Source organism: Equus asinus, chromosome 4 (genome assembly GCF_041296235.1).
Source record: "Equus asinus isolate D_3611 breed Donkey chromosome 4, EquAss-T2T_v2, whole genome shotgun sequence".
NCBI classification, from domain to species: domain Eukaryota; kingdom Metazoa; phylum Chordata; class Mammalia; order Perissodactyla; family Equidae; genus Equus; species Equus asinus.
The window spans coordinates 109,830,360-109,846,785 of record NC_091793.1 but is presented as its reverse complement, the minus strand read 5'-3'; the positions used below and the strand labels follow the sequence as shown (position 1 = coordinate 109,846,785).

General features: G+C 38.2%; 1 protein-coding gene across 7 annotated transcripts in view; it reads right to left on the bottom strand.

Annotated features, from left to right (window-relative positions):
• MYO3B (myosin IIIB) overlaps positions 1-16,426 on the bottom strand; it is a 414,167-nt gene that overhangs the window by 219,707 nt on the left and 178,034 nt on the right. For 6 of the 7 annotated variants that reach the window (XM_044768737.2, XM_070508081.1, XM_070508082.1 and 3 more), the window contains exons 10-14: positions 12,652-12,748; positions 11,584-11,700; positions 10,962-11,066; positions 8,519-8,602; positions 7,486-7,688 (exon numbers count right to left, since the gene is read on the bottom strand). In XM_044768737.2, coding sequence (XP_044624672.1) covers positions 7,486-7,688; positions 8,519-8,602; positions 10,962-11,066; positions 11,584-11,700; positions 12,652-12,748 — 606 coding nt within the window. The remainder of the gene's footprint in view (positions 1-7,485; positions 7,689-8,518; positions 8,603-10,961; positions 11,067-11,583; positions 11,701-12,651; positions 12,749-16,426) is intronic. The other variant, XM_070508087.1, reaches the window with a different exon arrangement.

The following is a 16,426-nucleotide window of genomic DNA, read 5'->3' as shown; positions in this document are numbered from 1 at the left end:
GGACAATATATAATGATTAAAGGGACACTTCATCAGGAAGAAATAATGCTTATAAATAGCTATGCACCCAACACAGGAGCACCAAGGTTCATAAAGCAACTATTAACAGACCTAAAGGAAGATGTTAAAAACAACACAATAATAGTAGGGGACCTCAACACCCCACTCACATCAATGGACAGATCATCCAGACAGAAAATCAACAAGGAAATAGTGGAGCTAAACGAAAAACTAAAACAATTGGACTTAATAGACATATATAGAACACTTCATCCTAAAGCAGCAGAATACACATTCTTCTCAAGTGCGCATGGAACATTCTCAAGGATAGACCATATGTTGGGAAACAAGGCAAGCCTCTACAAATTTAAAACAACTGAAATAATAACAAGCATCTTCTCTGATCATAATGCTATAAGGCTAGAAATTAATTACAAGAAAAAAGCTGAGAAAGGCACAAGGATGTGGAGACTAAACAATATGCTACTGAACAAGCAATGGATCATTGAAGAAATTAAAGAAGAAATAAAAAAATACCTGGAGACAAATGAAAATGATAACATGCCATACCAACTCATATGGGATACAGCAAAAGCTGTATTAAGAGGAAAATTCATCGCAATACAAACACATCTTAACAAACAAGAAAAATCCCAAATAAGCAATCTTAAACTACACCTAACTGAATTAGAGAAAGAAGAACAAACAAAGCCCAAAGTCAGCAGAAGGACATAAATAATACAAATCAGAGCAGAAATAAATGCTATTGAAATGAAAATGGTGGTAGAAAGGATCAATGAAACAAAGAGCTGGTTCTTTGAGAAGATGAACAAAATTGACAAACTCCTAGCCAGACTTACAAAGAAAAAAAGGGAGAAAGCTCAAACAGAATCAGAAATGAAAGAGGAGAAATAACGCAGACTCTGCAGAAATACAATGGATTATAAGAGAATACTATGAAAAATTATATGCCAACAAAATGGATAACCTAGAGGAAATGGATAAATTCTTGGACTCCTACAATCTCCCAAAGCTCACTCAAGAAGCAGTAGACAATTTGAACAGACCAATCACAAGGAAAGAGATTGAAACAGCAATCAAAAACATTCCAAAGAATAAAACCCCAGGACCAGATGGCTTTCCTGGGGAATTCTACCAAACTTTCAGAGAGGATTTAATACCCATCCTTTTGAGGCTATTCCAAAAAATTAGGCAGGATGGAACACTTCCTAACACATTCTATGAGGCCAACATCACGCTGATACCAAAGCCTGACAAGGACACCATGAAAAAAGAGAACTACAGGCCAATATCACTGACGAACATAGATGCAAAAATTCTAAACAAAATTTTGGCAACCAGAATTCAGCAATTCATCAAAAGGATCATACATCATGATCAAGTGGGATTCATACCAGGGACACAGGGATGGTTCAACATCTGCAAATCAATCAATGTGATACACCACATCAACAAACTGAGGAATAAAAACCACATGATCATCTCAATAGATGCAGAGAAAGCATCTGACAAGATCCAACAGCCATTTATGATAAAAACTCTGAACAAAATGGGCATAGAAGGGAACTACCTCAACATAATAAAGGCCATATATGACAAACACACAGCCAACATCATACTCAATGGGCAAAAACTGAGCGCCATCCCCCTGAAAACAGGAACAAGACAAGGATGCCCTCTACCACCACTCTTATTTAACATAGTACTGGAAGTCCTGGCCAGAGCAATCAGGCAAGAAAAAGGAATAAAAGGAATCCAAATAGGGAGGGAAGAAGTGAAACTCTCACTGTTTGCAGATGACATGTTCTTATATATAGAAAACCCCAAAGAATCCATTGGAAAACTCTTAGAAGTAATCAACAACTACAGCAAAGTTGCAGGATATAAAATCAATTTGCATAAATCAGTAGCATTTCTATATTCTAATAACGAACTAACAGAAAAAGAACTCAAGAACACAATACCATTCACAATTGCTACAAAAAGAATAAAATACTTCAGGCTGAATTTAACTAAGGAAGTGAAACACCTACACAATGAAAATTACATGGCCTTTCTGAGAGAACTGAATGACGACATAAGGAGATGGAAAGACATTCCATGTTCATGGATTGGAAGAATAAACATAGTTAAAATGTCCGTTCTACCTAAAGCAATCTACAGATTCAACGCTATCCCAATCAGAATCCCAATGATATTCTTTACAGAATTAGAACAAAGAATCCTAAAATTCACATGGGGCAAGAAAAGACCCCGAATGCCTACAGCAATCCTGAGAAAAAAGAAGAAAATGGGAGGCATCACAATCCTTGACTTCAAAACATACTACAAAGCTACAGTAATCAAAACAGTGTGGTACTGGTACAAAAAACAGGTGCACAGATCAATGGAACAGAATTGAAAGCCCAGAAATAAAACCACACATCTATGGACAGCTTATCTTTGACAAAGGAGCTGAGGACATACAATGGAGAAAAGAAAGTCTTTTCAACAAATGGTGCTGGGAAAACTGGAAAGCCATATGTAAAGAATGAAAATTGATCATTCTTTCTCGCCATTCACCAAAATAAACTCAAAATGGATCAAAGACCTAAAGGTGAGACCTGAAACCATAAGGCTTCTAGAAGAAAACGTAGGCAGTACACTCTTTGACATCAGTATTAAAAGGATCTTTTCGGACACCACGTCTTCTCAGAGAAGGGAAACAATAGAAAGAATAAGCAAATGGGACTTCATCAGACTAAAGAGCTTCTTCAAAGCAAATGAAAACAGGATTGAAACAAAAAACAACCCACTAACTGGGAAAAAATATTTGCAAGTCATATATCTGACGAAGGCTTAATATCCACAATATACAAAAAACTCACACAACTCAACGAGAAAAAATCAAACAACTGATCAAAAAATGGGCTGGAGACATGAACAGACATTTCTCCAAAGAAGATATACAGATGGCCAATAGGCACATGAAAAGATGTTCATCATCGCTGATAATCAGGGAAATGCAAATCAAAACTACACTAAGATATCACCTTACACCCATTAGAATGACAAAAAATATCCAAAACTAATAGTAACAAATGTTGGAGAGGTTGTGGAGAAAAAGGAACCCTCATACACTGCTGGTGGGAATGCAAACTGGTGCAGCCACTATGGAAAACAGTATGGAGATTCCTCAAAAAATTAAAAATAGAACTACCATACGACCCAGCTATTCCACTACTGGGTATCTATCCAAAGAGCTTGAAGTCAGCAATCCCAAAAGTCCTATGCACCCCAATGTTTACTGCAGTATTATTTACAATAGCCAAGACATGGAAGCAACCTAAGTGCCCATCAACAGATGAATGGATAAAGAAGATGTGGTATATATATATATATATACACAATGGAATACTACTCAGCTATAAAACAGAACAAAAGCATTCCATTTGCAACAACATGGATGGACCTTGAGGGAATTATGTTAAGTGAAATAAGCCAGTTAGAGAAGGACAATCTCTGTATGACTCCACCCATATGAGAAATTTAAAAATGTGGACAAAGAGAACAGATTAGTGGCTACCAGGGGAAAGGTGGGGTGGGGGGTGGGCACAAAGGGTGAAGTGGTGCACCTACAATATGACTGACAAACAATAATGTACAACTGAAATTTCACAAGATTGTAAACTGTCATTAACTCAATAAAAAAAAAACACACACAATTCAAAATGGCATGCGTCAATCCACCTGGTCTCTTGCTGTCCACCCTCTTTTAGGCCACCCCAGCCAGGGTTCTTTCAAATAGGTGCAACTCTACATGTGGTCTATGGACGACTGTCAGCTTATGACGAGATAAGGAACTGGAAAGTACATGTCTAGACATTTTATAGCAAGTGACATTGCCATGATAACTTTTCTGATAATTCATTTCGATTATAATTTTGAAAATTGGTCTTTCAGCAAAGATAGTCTGGAAAGCCCTGCTCTGGATTCCTTTCTTTCCTCTGGAGGAAGACAGTCTCTTCTGTTGATGCCCCAGGATTGTGGCAAATCTTCAGCTTGGCTAACTTAGCTCTGTGGAAAGAAATCTCGTCTTCCTTCTACTCCTTGTCCCTACCTGTGACATGGGCCCCACTCTTTTCTTCAGCTTCTCCTGGATATCCTAGCCTTCTTCTGGTTGTTAATCCTGTCAAAGCTCTCCTAGTGCATTCTTATTACTGCCTTGTATTTTAGATGCCTCTACTTGCCATTTCTCACTCATTTTTTACTCAACTAATAAATTTATTGAGTGCCAATCATGGCAGGGACTGTACCAGGTGCCAGGGATATAGGAATCAGAGGATTCATGCCCTCTGGAGCTTCCCTTCTACTGATGGAGTTAGATGAATCAACAAGGAAACTTGTGATGAGGACTTTGAAAGAAACAAATAAGGGGCGGAGATGAAGGGTAACGTTAGGGATGAGGGCTACTTGTGTCAAGTTAGGGGAAGGACTCTCTAAGGAAATAACACTTAAGTCAAACTCTGAAGAATGAGAAGGGGCTGGAAGGAGCAACAGAGAGAAGGGGAAACAGAGGGAATAGCATATACACATAGGCTCTGAGCACGATACTCACATAGGACCAAAAAAACGCTAGTGAGAAGCAGATGGGTAGGCAGGCAGGCACAGGCCACACACAGCCTTATCAGGTCATAAGGAAGATTTTGTTGCTTATACAGTTAGAATTCTTCAAACTGTTTTAAACCGGAGTCAGGGTTCATTGTAAGTATGTGACGAGATTTTAAGAAGCTAAGATGGATGCAGGGAGACCACTTAGGAGGTCTAGGTGAGAGAGCAAGTGACTTAGTCAAGGCAATGGAAGTGATGATGGTGAACAAGAGTAAGCTTAAAGATATATTTTGGAGAAACAATCAAAACAATGTCCTGATAGAATGAATGAGGGTGGTGAGGGAAGGGGACGTGGAGTCTGCCTCCCAGGTTTCTAACTTGAGCATCTGGTGATGGTGGCACCACTCACGCAGTCCTTATTGAACTTTATGAACTAGTATGCCTGGTATGAATGTCACTTGTTCTTTAACTTCTGGTAAATGTGTAGGCTTTGGCTGACTCATCTTAGTCTTGCCTTTCTGTAGTTTTTTTTGCAGATACCTCTAGTTCTCAATTCTTCCAAGCTTTGCCTACCAACATCCATTCCTAGCATAAATTCAATTTGATTTTCATTCCTGTATTTATCAGGATTGGCTAGGTTCTGTTGCAGTAAGAAACATCCCAAGATTTTAGTGGCTTAACTCAACATAGGCTTACTTCTTGCTCAGAGTACATGCCCACTGAGGGTCAGCAGGGTGGGCTGTGCTCACCACAGTCACTCATGGGCCCAGGCTGATGGAGCAGCAACCATCTTGCACTTTGCCAGAGTTCTGAAGGGTCTTTCCATTAAATGGTTATTTGCCAGAACTGTTCATATGACCACATCCAGCCACAGTGTAACAAGAAGGGGAATCCTACTATGCGCCCAGAAGAGGGCAGAACCAGAAAGGTTAGATGAACAGGACTTTCATCTTCTCCTCATCCAATGTCTTCAGTCTATTTTTCCCCATCAGTGGTATCATATTGAATAAATTTAATAGTAAGTTATGGTTTATTAGGTGTCTATTAAGTTTCAGATTCAATATTTGGTATAAACCACATACCATCTCATTTAATTCTCACAACAGCCCTCCGAGGTTGGCTTTATTATGTACTTTTTGCATATGAGGAAAGTAAGGTAAAAGGATATTTATATCAATTAATAGGCAACCACAATAAGTGACATAGCTATGATTGGAACTCTCCTCACATTATCTCTGTAAAAAAACCACTTGACATCTGAACACAGAAGACTATAGTTTCCATTCTGTCAGAGGTAGCTCCCTAAACTTTAAAACCACCCTAATTTAGGGAGAAAGAGGAGGGGGACCTCATCAAAATTAATCAGGAAGCCACAGGGAAGCCAAAATGACTCTCATTCTATCCTTTTGTTCATTTGTTTAATTTTCATGTCAGTCCCTATTTTGTGAGGAAACTGCAAGCGTATGATAGAAGACGACGCTTGAGTTCTTAACCTAGAGCAAGTCCTGTGGATTCCACTTGCATTAGGATCTCTCAGATTCATTAACTCCTCTCCACCTCCATCTCCACTCCTACCACCTCAGCCCAGGCCAACATTCTCTCTCACGTGGATTTGGCAATAGCTTCCTAATGGCCTCAACATGATACTTCTTGTGTCTCCAAGCCAGAGTAATTATTTCACAATGCAAGTTGGGTTTTGTGACGTCCCTTCTTGAAAATGTTAAATGGCTTCCTATTGCCTTTAGAATGAGGTTCAAAATCCTAGCTTGGTTCCAAAGCCCTACATGATCTGGTCTCAGCCTCATCTTTGCCCTTCTCTACCTCCCCATCCTGTCCCCACCTCATTGGCTGACTCCTATTGATCCTTGGATCTCAGTGTAGATGTCTCGTACACAGGGAGCCCCTCTCTTCCAGACTAGGTTATGTGCCCTTCCTTCTCCTGTTTTACACCTTCATAGCACCTTACATTGCTTCCTGGTACTTATCACAATGGTTCTGCCTTTGAGTTTATTTATTTGTTTAATGCCTGTGATCCAGCCCCCACCCCAATCTACCACTCATACCAAGCTCTGTGAGTACTGAGACTTGTCTATTTTGTTTACTCTTGCAACCCCAGCAGAGAGCACAGCACTAGCATACAGCATTCAACAGATAATTACTGAATAATGCATGAATGGATCCACACTCCTGAGGAAGTCTGATGTCCTCTAATAATAATAATAACAATAGGAAGAGTGGCTAACCCTCTGATAACATGTTCCATTCCAGGCACTTTCTAAAGTAATTTTATATAAATGAGCTCATTAATCTTCACAGCAAACGCATGAGGTAGGCCCTAGTAGCATCTCCATTTCACAGATGAGGCCCAGAAAAGTTAAGTGATATATCCAAGGTCACACAGGAAATGTCAGAGTCAGCATTTGAACCCAGAGCAGTCCATGCTATTGATCACTATTGCTAAACTGCTCTTCTTAGAACAAAATATTTTTTTCCCTCTCTCAATCTAGGGAAAAACATGTGGAATAGTCTCAGTGCCTTTTTTTCTAAATAGACAAATTCAATTTTAAGGGATTTAATGATTCTTAAAAGTATCTACAATGTTGTTAAATTCTACCTGGTATAACCGACTCAGGAGAAATAGGCATATCTATGCCAAAGTACTCCCACCCCAGCCCTTTGTCCTCTGCCTGTAAACATCTTTTAGGTTAGAACACCACTTATCCTTTGCTTAAATAATTTCTTGCTCTTAGGGAGGCTGGGCAGAGGGGTGGGCAGAGATGCTAAGGACAAGGGTGAAAATGGAGCCATTAAAATTCCCAAAGCCCCACTGTCTATGTTGCAGAGCAAAACCAAAGTGTTAAATAGTGCACCTACTCTGCCTGTTTTATAACTCTGGATTTTTCAAGGAGATATTCAGAGATTCTTGCCCCCATCACGGCTCCAGTTGGTGTAAACATCATTTCCAGATATTTTCCAAAACGGCTGGAGTTGTCATTGATGGCAGTGCATGCATTTCCAAAGGCTTCCACCAGGGAGTTGACTTGCAGAATTTTCTCTCTCAAGGTCTGATTATTGGCCTGTGCCAAACAGAGAACAGTCAAGAGGAGTCTCCAGGAGCATTACTCCAGCGGAGATGCCCCATACCCTTCCCTATGCACAAAATTCACATTATCCTTTTGGGAAGGCCTCCATTTGAGGAAATTAGCATCAACCGCCAGCATTGTTTTCTCAGATGAGCAGCTCCCCAGGTGCATAGGCATCAGATGAGGCTAGATTACGTTACCATTTTTACCTCCAGACACACTTCACTTAAAATCTTTGACAGATAAAATGCCTAAAGAGTTTAGAAAGAATTTTCAATACAGAAATCCCATAACTTTTCTCAGTCATCCATTATAATATTCAATAAACCTCACCTGTAAAAAAATATTCCTTAATTTCTTTCTTAGTCACATAATATACTTATTCTCAGTATAAGTAACTGCTAGACCAGTTTTTAATTCCTCCAACGCCCATTTCACCAAACTGAAAATTTCCATTTCCCTCAACTTTTGCTCAAAGATTTCTATTTTCAATCCCTTAATCATTTTAGTGGCTCTCCCTGATCCTGTTCCTAATGTTTAACCACTTTTACTGCTTAATGGCTAAATGTTTCTATTACATTGAAAACATGAAAAACTAATTGCTGATTATCTAGTGAATTCGTGCCGGCATTATTTTCCTCACTAGGTGAAAGAAGGATGGCATGCTGACATCTTAAGAGGTCTAGCTATCAGGAGGCAAACATAATAAAGATGGAATGTTTTTAGGTAACCCCTAATAAAAACTAGTATTTCCACCACTTATAAAACATGCAGTTACTCTGCAGGGACTTCTAGCCACAAGACATAAAGCAGGTAGCCAATACCTTTCCCAAGAAAGTCAAATGCTGAACAATCAGGTGGGCGCTTTCTGTCTTCCCAGAGCCACTTTCTCCGCTGATGACAATGCACTGACAGAGAAAACGGAGTGTCGGTGAAGAATTCATAGCATGGTAAACCCTGCATATTCAGCTATGTTTTTCATATAACATCCACCACTGTACACCTTAATTTTTCACTGAGCAATATATCTTAGGAATCTTTCCATTTCAGTACATTGAGAGCTTCTTCAACCTTTTCACAGCTGCACGTTGTTCCACCGTATAAATGTACCATAATCTATGTAACCAGTCCCATACTGATGGATACTGGAGTTTTTTCCTTTTGATATTACAAACAATATTGCAATGAATAACCCTATATATACATCATTATATTTATATGTAGGTTCATCTGTAGAATAAATTCCTAGAAATGGAGTTTTTGGATCAAAAGGTAAATACATTTGTAAATTTGATAGGTAATACCAAACTGCTTTCCTAAGGACTGTACCAATATATGAAAGTGCCTGTTCTCCTACAGCCTTACCAAACAGGGTATGTTGGATTTTTGCCAATCTGACAGGCAAAACATGGTATCTCAGTATAGTTTTAATTTGCATTTCTTTTATCATAAGTGAGGTTGGGCATCTTTTCATATGCTTAAGGTCATTCATGTATTTTTTTTGTGACCAGTCCATATCCTTTGCCTATTTTTTGTATTGTTGGTCTTTTCGTCATTTATTTCCAGGAGCTCTTTATGTATAAGAGGAAAATAATGGGTGCAGTATAATAAAAAATATATATTTGGTCTTTGTCTTGGGTTCCTGGCACAGAGCTCCTAAAACCCTTGCAATTTTCTGAATGATATGAGTGATAGGAGCATCTTTTGTTACACAAACAAGTCCCTTTCAACCAAACCTAACTGCTAACCACGTGGTTCAATGTGTGACCAAAGATAGCTTCAGGATGGGGGCTGGTCACCAGAAAGATCAAACACATGATTACAGGGTGGGAACTTTCAGCCCCACTATCCCAACTTCTGGGGAAGAGAAAGGAGCTAGAGATTGACTGAGTCATAAACGCTCTTGAACAACAAGATTCAGAGAGCTTCTGGTATGAACACATTGAGGTACTTGGAGTGGGGTATGTCCAGAGAAGGCACAGAAGCTTTGCAGCACCCCTCCCCCCATATCTTGCCCTATGATCTCTTCCATTTGGCTGTTCCTGAGTTCTATCCTTTATAATAAACCATTAAGTAAAGTGTTTTCCTGAGTTCTACGAGTCATTCTAGTAAATTGTCAAACCTGAGAGGAGTTGCGGGAATCCTTGAATTTGTAATTGGCAAGGCATCAGTGTGGGTAGCCTGGGCACCCCATTTGTAGCTGATGTCTGAAGTGGGGGCAGTCTTATGAGACTGAGCCCTGAACCTGTGAGGTCTGCACTAACTCCAGAAATTTAGTGTCAGAAATGAATGGAAATGAATTGTTGGTCATCCAGTTGGTGTTGGAGAATTGGTTGTCATTGCAAAAGACACAATATTTGGTGTCAGAAATGGTATCAGAAAAAAGAGAACACAGTGGGGCAACTTCTTAACTTGACAAACACATATATCTCTTTCCATTTACTTCCTCTCTACGAAATCTATGGATATTTCACAAGTTTCTGGGAAAGATAAGAATTTGGAGAAGTCAAGTTCTAACCTATAGTGAATCCATGTACTCCACTTTGTAACTTGCACTGTTATAATTTCACCTATTCCTCGACAAACCCAAAGCTGGGACTTTACAGGTCTCAGGAAATATACACATAGTGATTCTCTCATAAAATTTTCTCACAAATCAGGTTACTTCTAATTCAAACAGAAGAAACACACAAAGAAAAATATACATTTTCGAAGTCAAGGGAGGGTCAAAAGTTGGATACACCACCACTGTGAATCGGAGGTCCAGAAAGTTAAAGCATATGGGTGAGCTTTGTGTTTAACCAGCATTGAGTTTAAAATTTGTTCAGTCTTTACCCAAATCATGACAATTTCTCAGGAGCTAAATGGTGTGCAGTATTTCATACAAAAAGAACAGATTCTGAGATCTTAATAGGAAGGAATTTCATTTATGTCATTCTATATCCTGTTTTTATTGCAATAATTGTCACATAATCAGGTTTGTGTTAGCTCTATGCTCTCATATTCTTATTAGAAATATCCTTATTACATTTTATCAGAGAAAATGAGTGCTCTTGATGTGAATGTTTCATGTTTTTGAAAAGGGTTTTCATGTTCTCCTGCCTTTATCACTGTTCCCGTCCCACTGAGTTACTATTTCATTTCTTATTTCCTTGAGTCAGCACCAGCAACCAGAATGGAAAGTTTTCAGGAAGACTTAACAGCTGCAGAGGCAGACAGAACACACCCTACTATGCGACTTGGTAGGAAAAGAAGGTGCGTTCTTACCTGGTCTTTGCTGAAAGTAACCATGCATTGATAAGCAGCATCTGCTGATGCAAATATGTGGGGAGGATTTGAGACACGTTTCACCCCATGATAAAGTCTGGAAAACTGAAGACAAAAATAATTTAAAGGATCCTTCTAATGCTCCACTGGACCTTCTAATTCTCCAGGACGTATTGCCCACGAAACCAAGGATTTGTCACTTATTAGGGGAACTGTGGCATCAGGAAGGCTGTAGAGTCTACAGGCCTGAAGTCAAATCCCTGTTCTTCAGCTACTGGCTTCATGAGCTTGTGCAAGGGAATTAACTTCATCACGCTGAGTCTCCTCGTCTGTCAAATAGGCTTAATAATAGTACTTGTCTCACAGGGTTGTGAGAATAAGCGTGGTAACCCAGTGCCTGGCAGGTAGTAAGCACTAAATGAATGTTAGCTATTATTATTACATCTTGCTTTAAAAATTTACCCCCAAAATGTAAGAATACCATCTGTGTTGATTATCTGCAGTTCAGGGTACATACCTGTGGGATGGCATAACTTTATTCTCACTTTTTCCTTCTTTTCATTTTCCCTTGTGATTTTTAATTTCCTATTCAGGAGCAAGATGCTCTTGAAGCATTGCTTACCTGTGGTGAGTATATGCTTAGATTCTGGAAGGGGTTTAATGCAATTAAGATGTCTCCAACATATGTGTAAATCAGCAAGTCCACATAACGCTTCTGCAACTGATGAATAATTGTATCCTAAGAAGAGGATAAATGATATTGAGAGTAAACATTATTTCAGTCAAGGGAGAGATTCTAAAAATAACAAATTTATTCTTATAAGAATATTTTTCTCTAAAAGATGAAAGTAGTCCATTTAAATCATACAATGACCCTAATGATCCTAAATGCAGATATTCGCCTTGAAAGAACAAAAAAAATTGGAATATGCTGAAAGAATTAGACCCACTTAGGACTTGCTAAAAGACACTGAGATATCCAACAAAGATTTTATTTGTTATTGTGAAAAACTTGTCTCACCCAATCAAAATGTTCTATTTAGAATTTGATTTAATAAGCCGTTTCTATTGATAAAGTACACACAAAATAGTAACTTCATTTCTCAAAGCATTGCATTTAAAATTTATGTGGTGAGAATATAGAATTGAACACTTTTATATTGCACTTTAGTGATTCATGCATTGTCTTTAAGGGTCCCCAGAGTTAGAATTTGTAGAAGCAGGTCCAGTGCAATTAACAGCTCTATTAAATATGCATATTGTAAATGGGGATTATCACAGTTTTCAAATTTAGGATTCAAGCTGTATTAACTTTACTATTTCCCTAAAGGAAGCTCCTTTTTATGAAGAACAACAACTACCTGAATTTAAGGTTAAGATGCACTTTTTTAAAAACCGAAAATAATTTCAGCTGATATAAAACATCATTTAAGCCTACAATATAAAGAGCTTTATTAGAAAAATCCAAATCCTTTTCTCATCATTATTTAGGGTATTTTGGGGACTATAATTGAATATAACACAGGATCATAGTCAAAGCAACCAAATGCTCCTTGAGTTTCAACCCCAAGGATATATAAATAATTAAATTTTCAAGTGACCTTAGGAGAATATTGTCACAACAGAAAGGTCAGACCATTCAAGTGAAACAAATATCATCGGTGAGAACTGTCTACTAAATATTTAGTACCTCATCCAGAACCTCTAGATTAACCAAATCATCCTCAAGGCAGTATTTTTCAGCATCTTCCACACGATAGGGTCTTCTGGTATGCATCCTTTCATGCCTAGAAGTTTATCCAGAGAATATTAGCACCAAGACAGAAAGTAATGTAGCAGAAGGTAGGCAATGAGAATGACTCATTGACAGTCTTATCACATGACATGTTTGGAGACTTCAGAGAAAGGGACAGGAGGAACAAGTCCATTCCAGGTCCCCAAGCTCACTCTCTGTCGCTGTAGGAATACCAGGGGTAAGGTGAGCTCCAGAGCTCAAGCCTTCCTTCTACCATAGTGGGCAGTATTAGCAAATGGGTCCATCTAATACTTAGATCTGCTTTTCTTAAATGCCCACCACACTACTTTCTCACATTTTTCTGTTCAGTGTCAGGCTTATAGTTCTCACCGGGTACTTCCCTTGAGGTCGCTCTGTGCTATCTGCACCAGCACCACCTACCTCCAACTTCTTGAGAAATTTTTTAAACTACAGAAAACTTCAGAGAACAATATAGCAAATACCAATGAACTGGTAAATGTTTACATTTTATCTCGTTTATTTGAAATCCCTTTGTGACCTATGTTCCACCCCACTCCTTTTTCCTGAGTGACCACTATTTGGTGGGTATCCCTCCAGTCTGTTTTTAAATATTGGTCATACACATATATGTACCCTGAACAATATACAGATTGTGTATGTTTAATTATAAAAATGATATACTGTTAGCTTCATTCTGCAAACTTGCTTTTTTTCTGTTCAATGTTATGATTTTTAAAAAATATCTGTGGGTGTTTATTATTTCAGTCACCTTTAATCACTGGGTAATATTATATGATATAAACATATACCAATTTATCCAGTCCTATGTTGATCAACATTTAGGCTGATTCAAAGTTTTTGCTATTAGAAACAAAGCAGTACTCAATATCTTTATGTGCATCCTCTTGTGTATATACATAAGATTTTTCTCTTAGGGAGCATTGCTCACCAGCCATTTAAAAAACTTGGTTGGCATCCATACTAATCCCCTTTGGTGTACTAAAATATCATTCTTTGAGATATAAAGTTAATTCAGGGTGAAAGCAGGCTTTCCTGCAATTCCCTTCATAAACTTAGCACTACTCAATGGGATATGGGGGAAAGCGTTGGCCTAGAAGTTAAGAGTTCTGGGTCTTAGTCTCAGGGTTGTGAGTAATGTGGTCAGGCCACTCAGCAAATCCCTTAATGGCCAGCATCTCAGTTTTCTTCATCTATAAATAGAATCACCCCTGACTGGTCTATTTATCTCACAGGGAGGTGTGAAAGCAAATACAGTCATGGATGTAAAAATGCAAAAGGGTTGAAAAAATACTCCAAGCACTATTCTTAACTTCCCCGTCATAATTTGGAATCAACAATTTACATAGCTCCATACATTACTCAGAATACTACTAACTAAACAAAATCACATGTAAAATGTCCTCCAAGGTACTGTAAATTCACCAGCAGAGAAGCATCACTGCATGGTTTGTCCCTGTCACATTTTATACCCACCATCATCACAGCTTTAGAGGATACAGTTCTACCTTGCCAGGTCCCAGAATCTGGCTTTACTGAACATTTTGCTGTAAGTACCATGTAGCAGTCATGGCATCTTGATGTATACTCTATCTTTTGCTACACACATTTCACAAAAGTAGGTAAAAAGGAAGAAGCAAACTCAATAGCTCTGGATTTTGAGTCTTGAGTTTATAATACAATGAAAATAGGCAAAGAAACATTGACTTTTTTCCCTCTTCCTCCCTATTAAATGTTACTTCCCAATCTCCATCACTGATAGATTTGAAGAAGGGGTATTTGAAGCACGGCATTAGTCATCGCCAGTGCTAGAACCAGTTTTGCTGCTAATTCACATAAAGGTCCAAAAGCTCCATTTTAGTTAATATTAAAGTCAAATTTATAAACTAAGGGTTTTTTTAAATTAAACAGAACAATTTATTCATCTATGTCCTAACATATTGGTGATGTCAAAGAGAAATCAGACTGGTATGAAATATAAATTTTTAAAGTTTTTTTAAATTTTAAAATTATAAACTTTAAAATTCAGAGCTGCCACCTGCTTCTAGCTAGCCACTTTACTAAATAAAACAGCAGGAGGGTACATATTTCTCGTCAAATCTTCTTCACATAAAACCTAAGCATTTTTTTCCCTTGAAGTTCATCATCAAACAAAATATCACAACACATTTCTTATGAAATAATTAAATTCTCATCATATTAAATTCGACTGGTGTATCTCTTTCCTAAATTCTTATTTTGCAATTGTATGAAATAGGCTAAGCTAGAATTTATTCTACACATCTTCTGACAACAAAATCAGGAATTAAAAAAACCATCCACATATCTGGTTCTTGTCAAAATGGAGTAAGTACTCTCCACTCTGTCTCCCCACTGAGTGCAACTAAACACCCCGAGAGAACGCATGGGACTCTGAGAAGTAACTGGTAACAGGCAGATTGGGGAAACCAGAATCCAAAATACCACTGAATCAGGGCTGGCCTGGTGGTGCAGCGGTTAAGTGCGCACGTTCCGCTTCGGCGGCCCAGGGTTCGCTGGTTTGGATCCTGGGTGCAGACATGGCATCCCTTGGCAAGCCATGCTGTGGCAGGTGTCCCATGTATAAAGCAGAGGAAGATGGGCAAGGGTATTAGCTCAGGGCCAGTCTTCCTCAGCAAAAAGAGGAGGATTGGCAGCAGATGTTAGCTCAGGGCTGATTTTCTTCAAAAAAAAAACCAAACAAACAAAAAACAAAATATCACTGAATCAATGGTCAGTTTCCCAGGGATTTTTTTTTTCCTCCAGTAACTCCTGACCTAGACTTAAAGGCAGCCTGAACTGCATACAGGAAGGTCAAGCTTCGTGCTGGATGATATTTTTACACCCAACTAAAAATGAAAGCACTGACAAAACTTCACTTACAATAACACAAAGAAATAAACTCTAGTAGAAAGCGATGACTTTCAGTGTGAACATCCACAATGCAATACTGCTAGCGTGGAAGTGGTCATCTTCTGAACCCAGCAGCAGATTGTCTCCCTATAATATTTTCTAAACAACAAACAACTTCTAAAAGATTTTACCTGCTGTTATTAGCAATGTATGACCTCTTACCATGCTTAAAGGCAATCAAATTCCTTAGACTTATTTGCTACCAAAATTGAAGCTGATAATCTGGAAGCTGATGTAGATGTAAGGTATTTTCACTCTGGAAAAGATCATTTCATTCTCTCAACCAGTAAAAAACAATATCTGCTACTGAAGGCCATCTCTGCCTTCCCCAACTAGTGTTCTTCTGAAACTGCTTCCTGCTTCATTTTTCTGCTTTGGCTATGAGGTTTGGAGGGTCTATTGAAGAGAAAAATATTATTTACTCCAATTTTTAAAAAATTATCCTAGACTTTACATATGCTTATAAGAAGTGTTATGCATTTAATATTTGTATGTTTTTAGTTGACATTAATCAAAATAAATTTTGTTTAATTTTTTTACAGTTTTCTAGCATTACATGAGTTGTTGTCACTAGTAACTGCCAACTTGAATTTCCTTTAAATTCACATGCTCCACCTAGTGTCTTACTTGAGAATGGCATTTATTGTCAATTTTGGCTGAAGAATTCCTTGTTTAATGTGAAAAGTACAGATTTCCAATGAAAAGGTACTTGGATTGAATATTCCAAAGCTCAGAGAAATGGAAAGAGAGACAAAGAGAT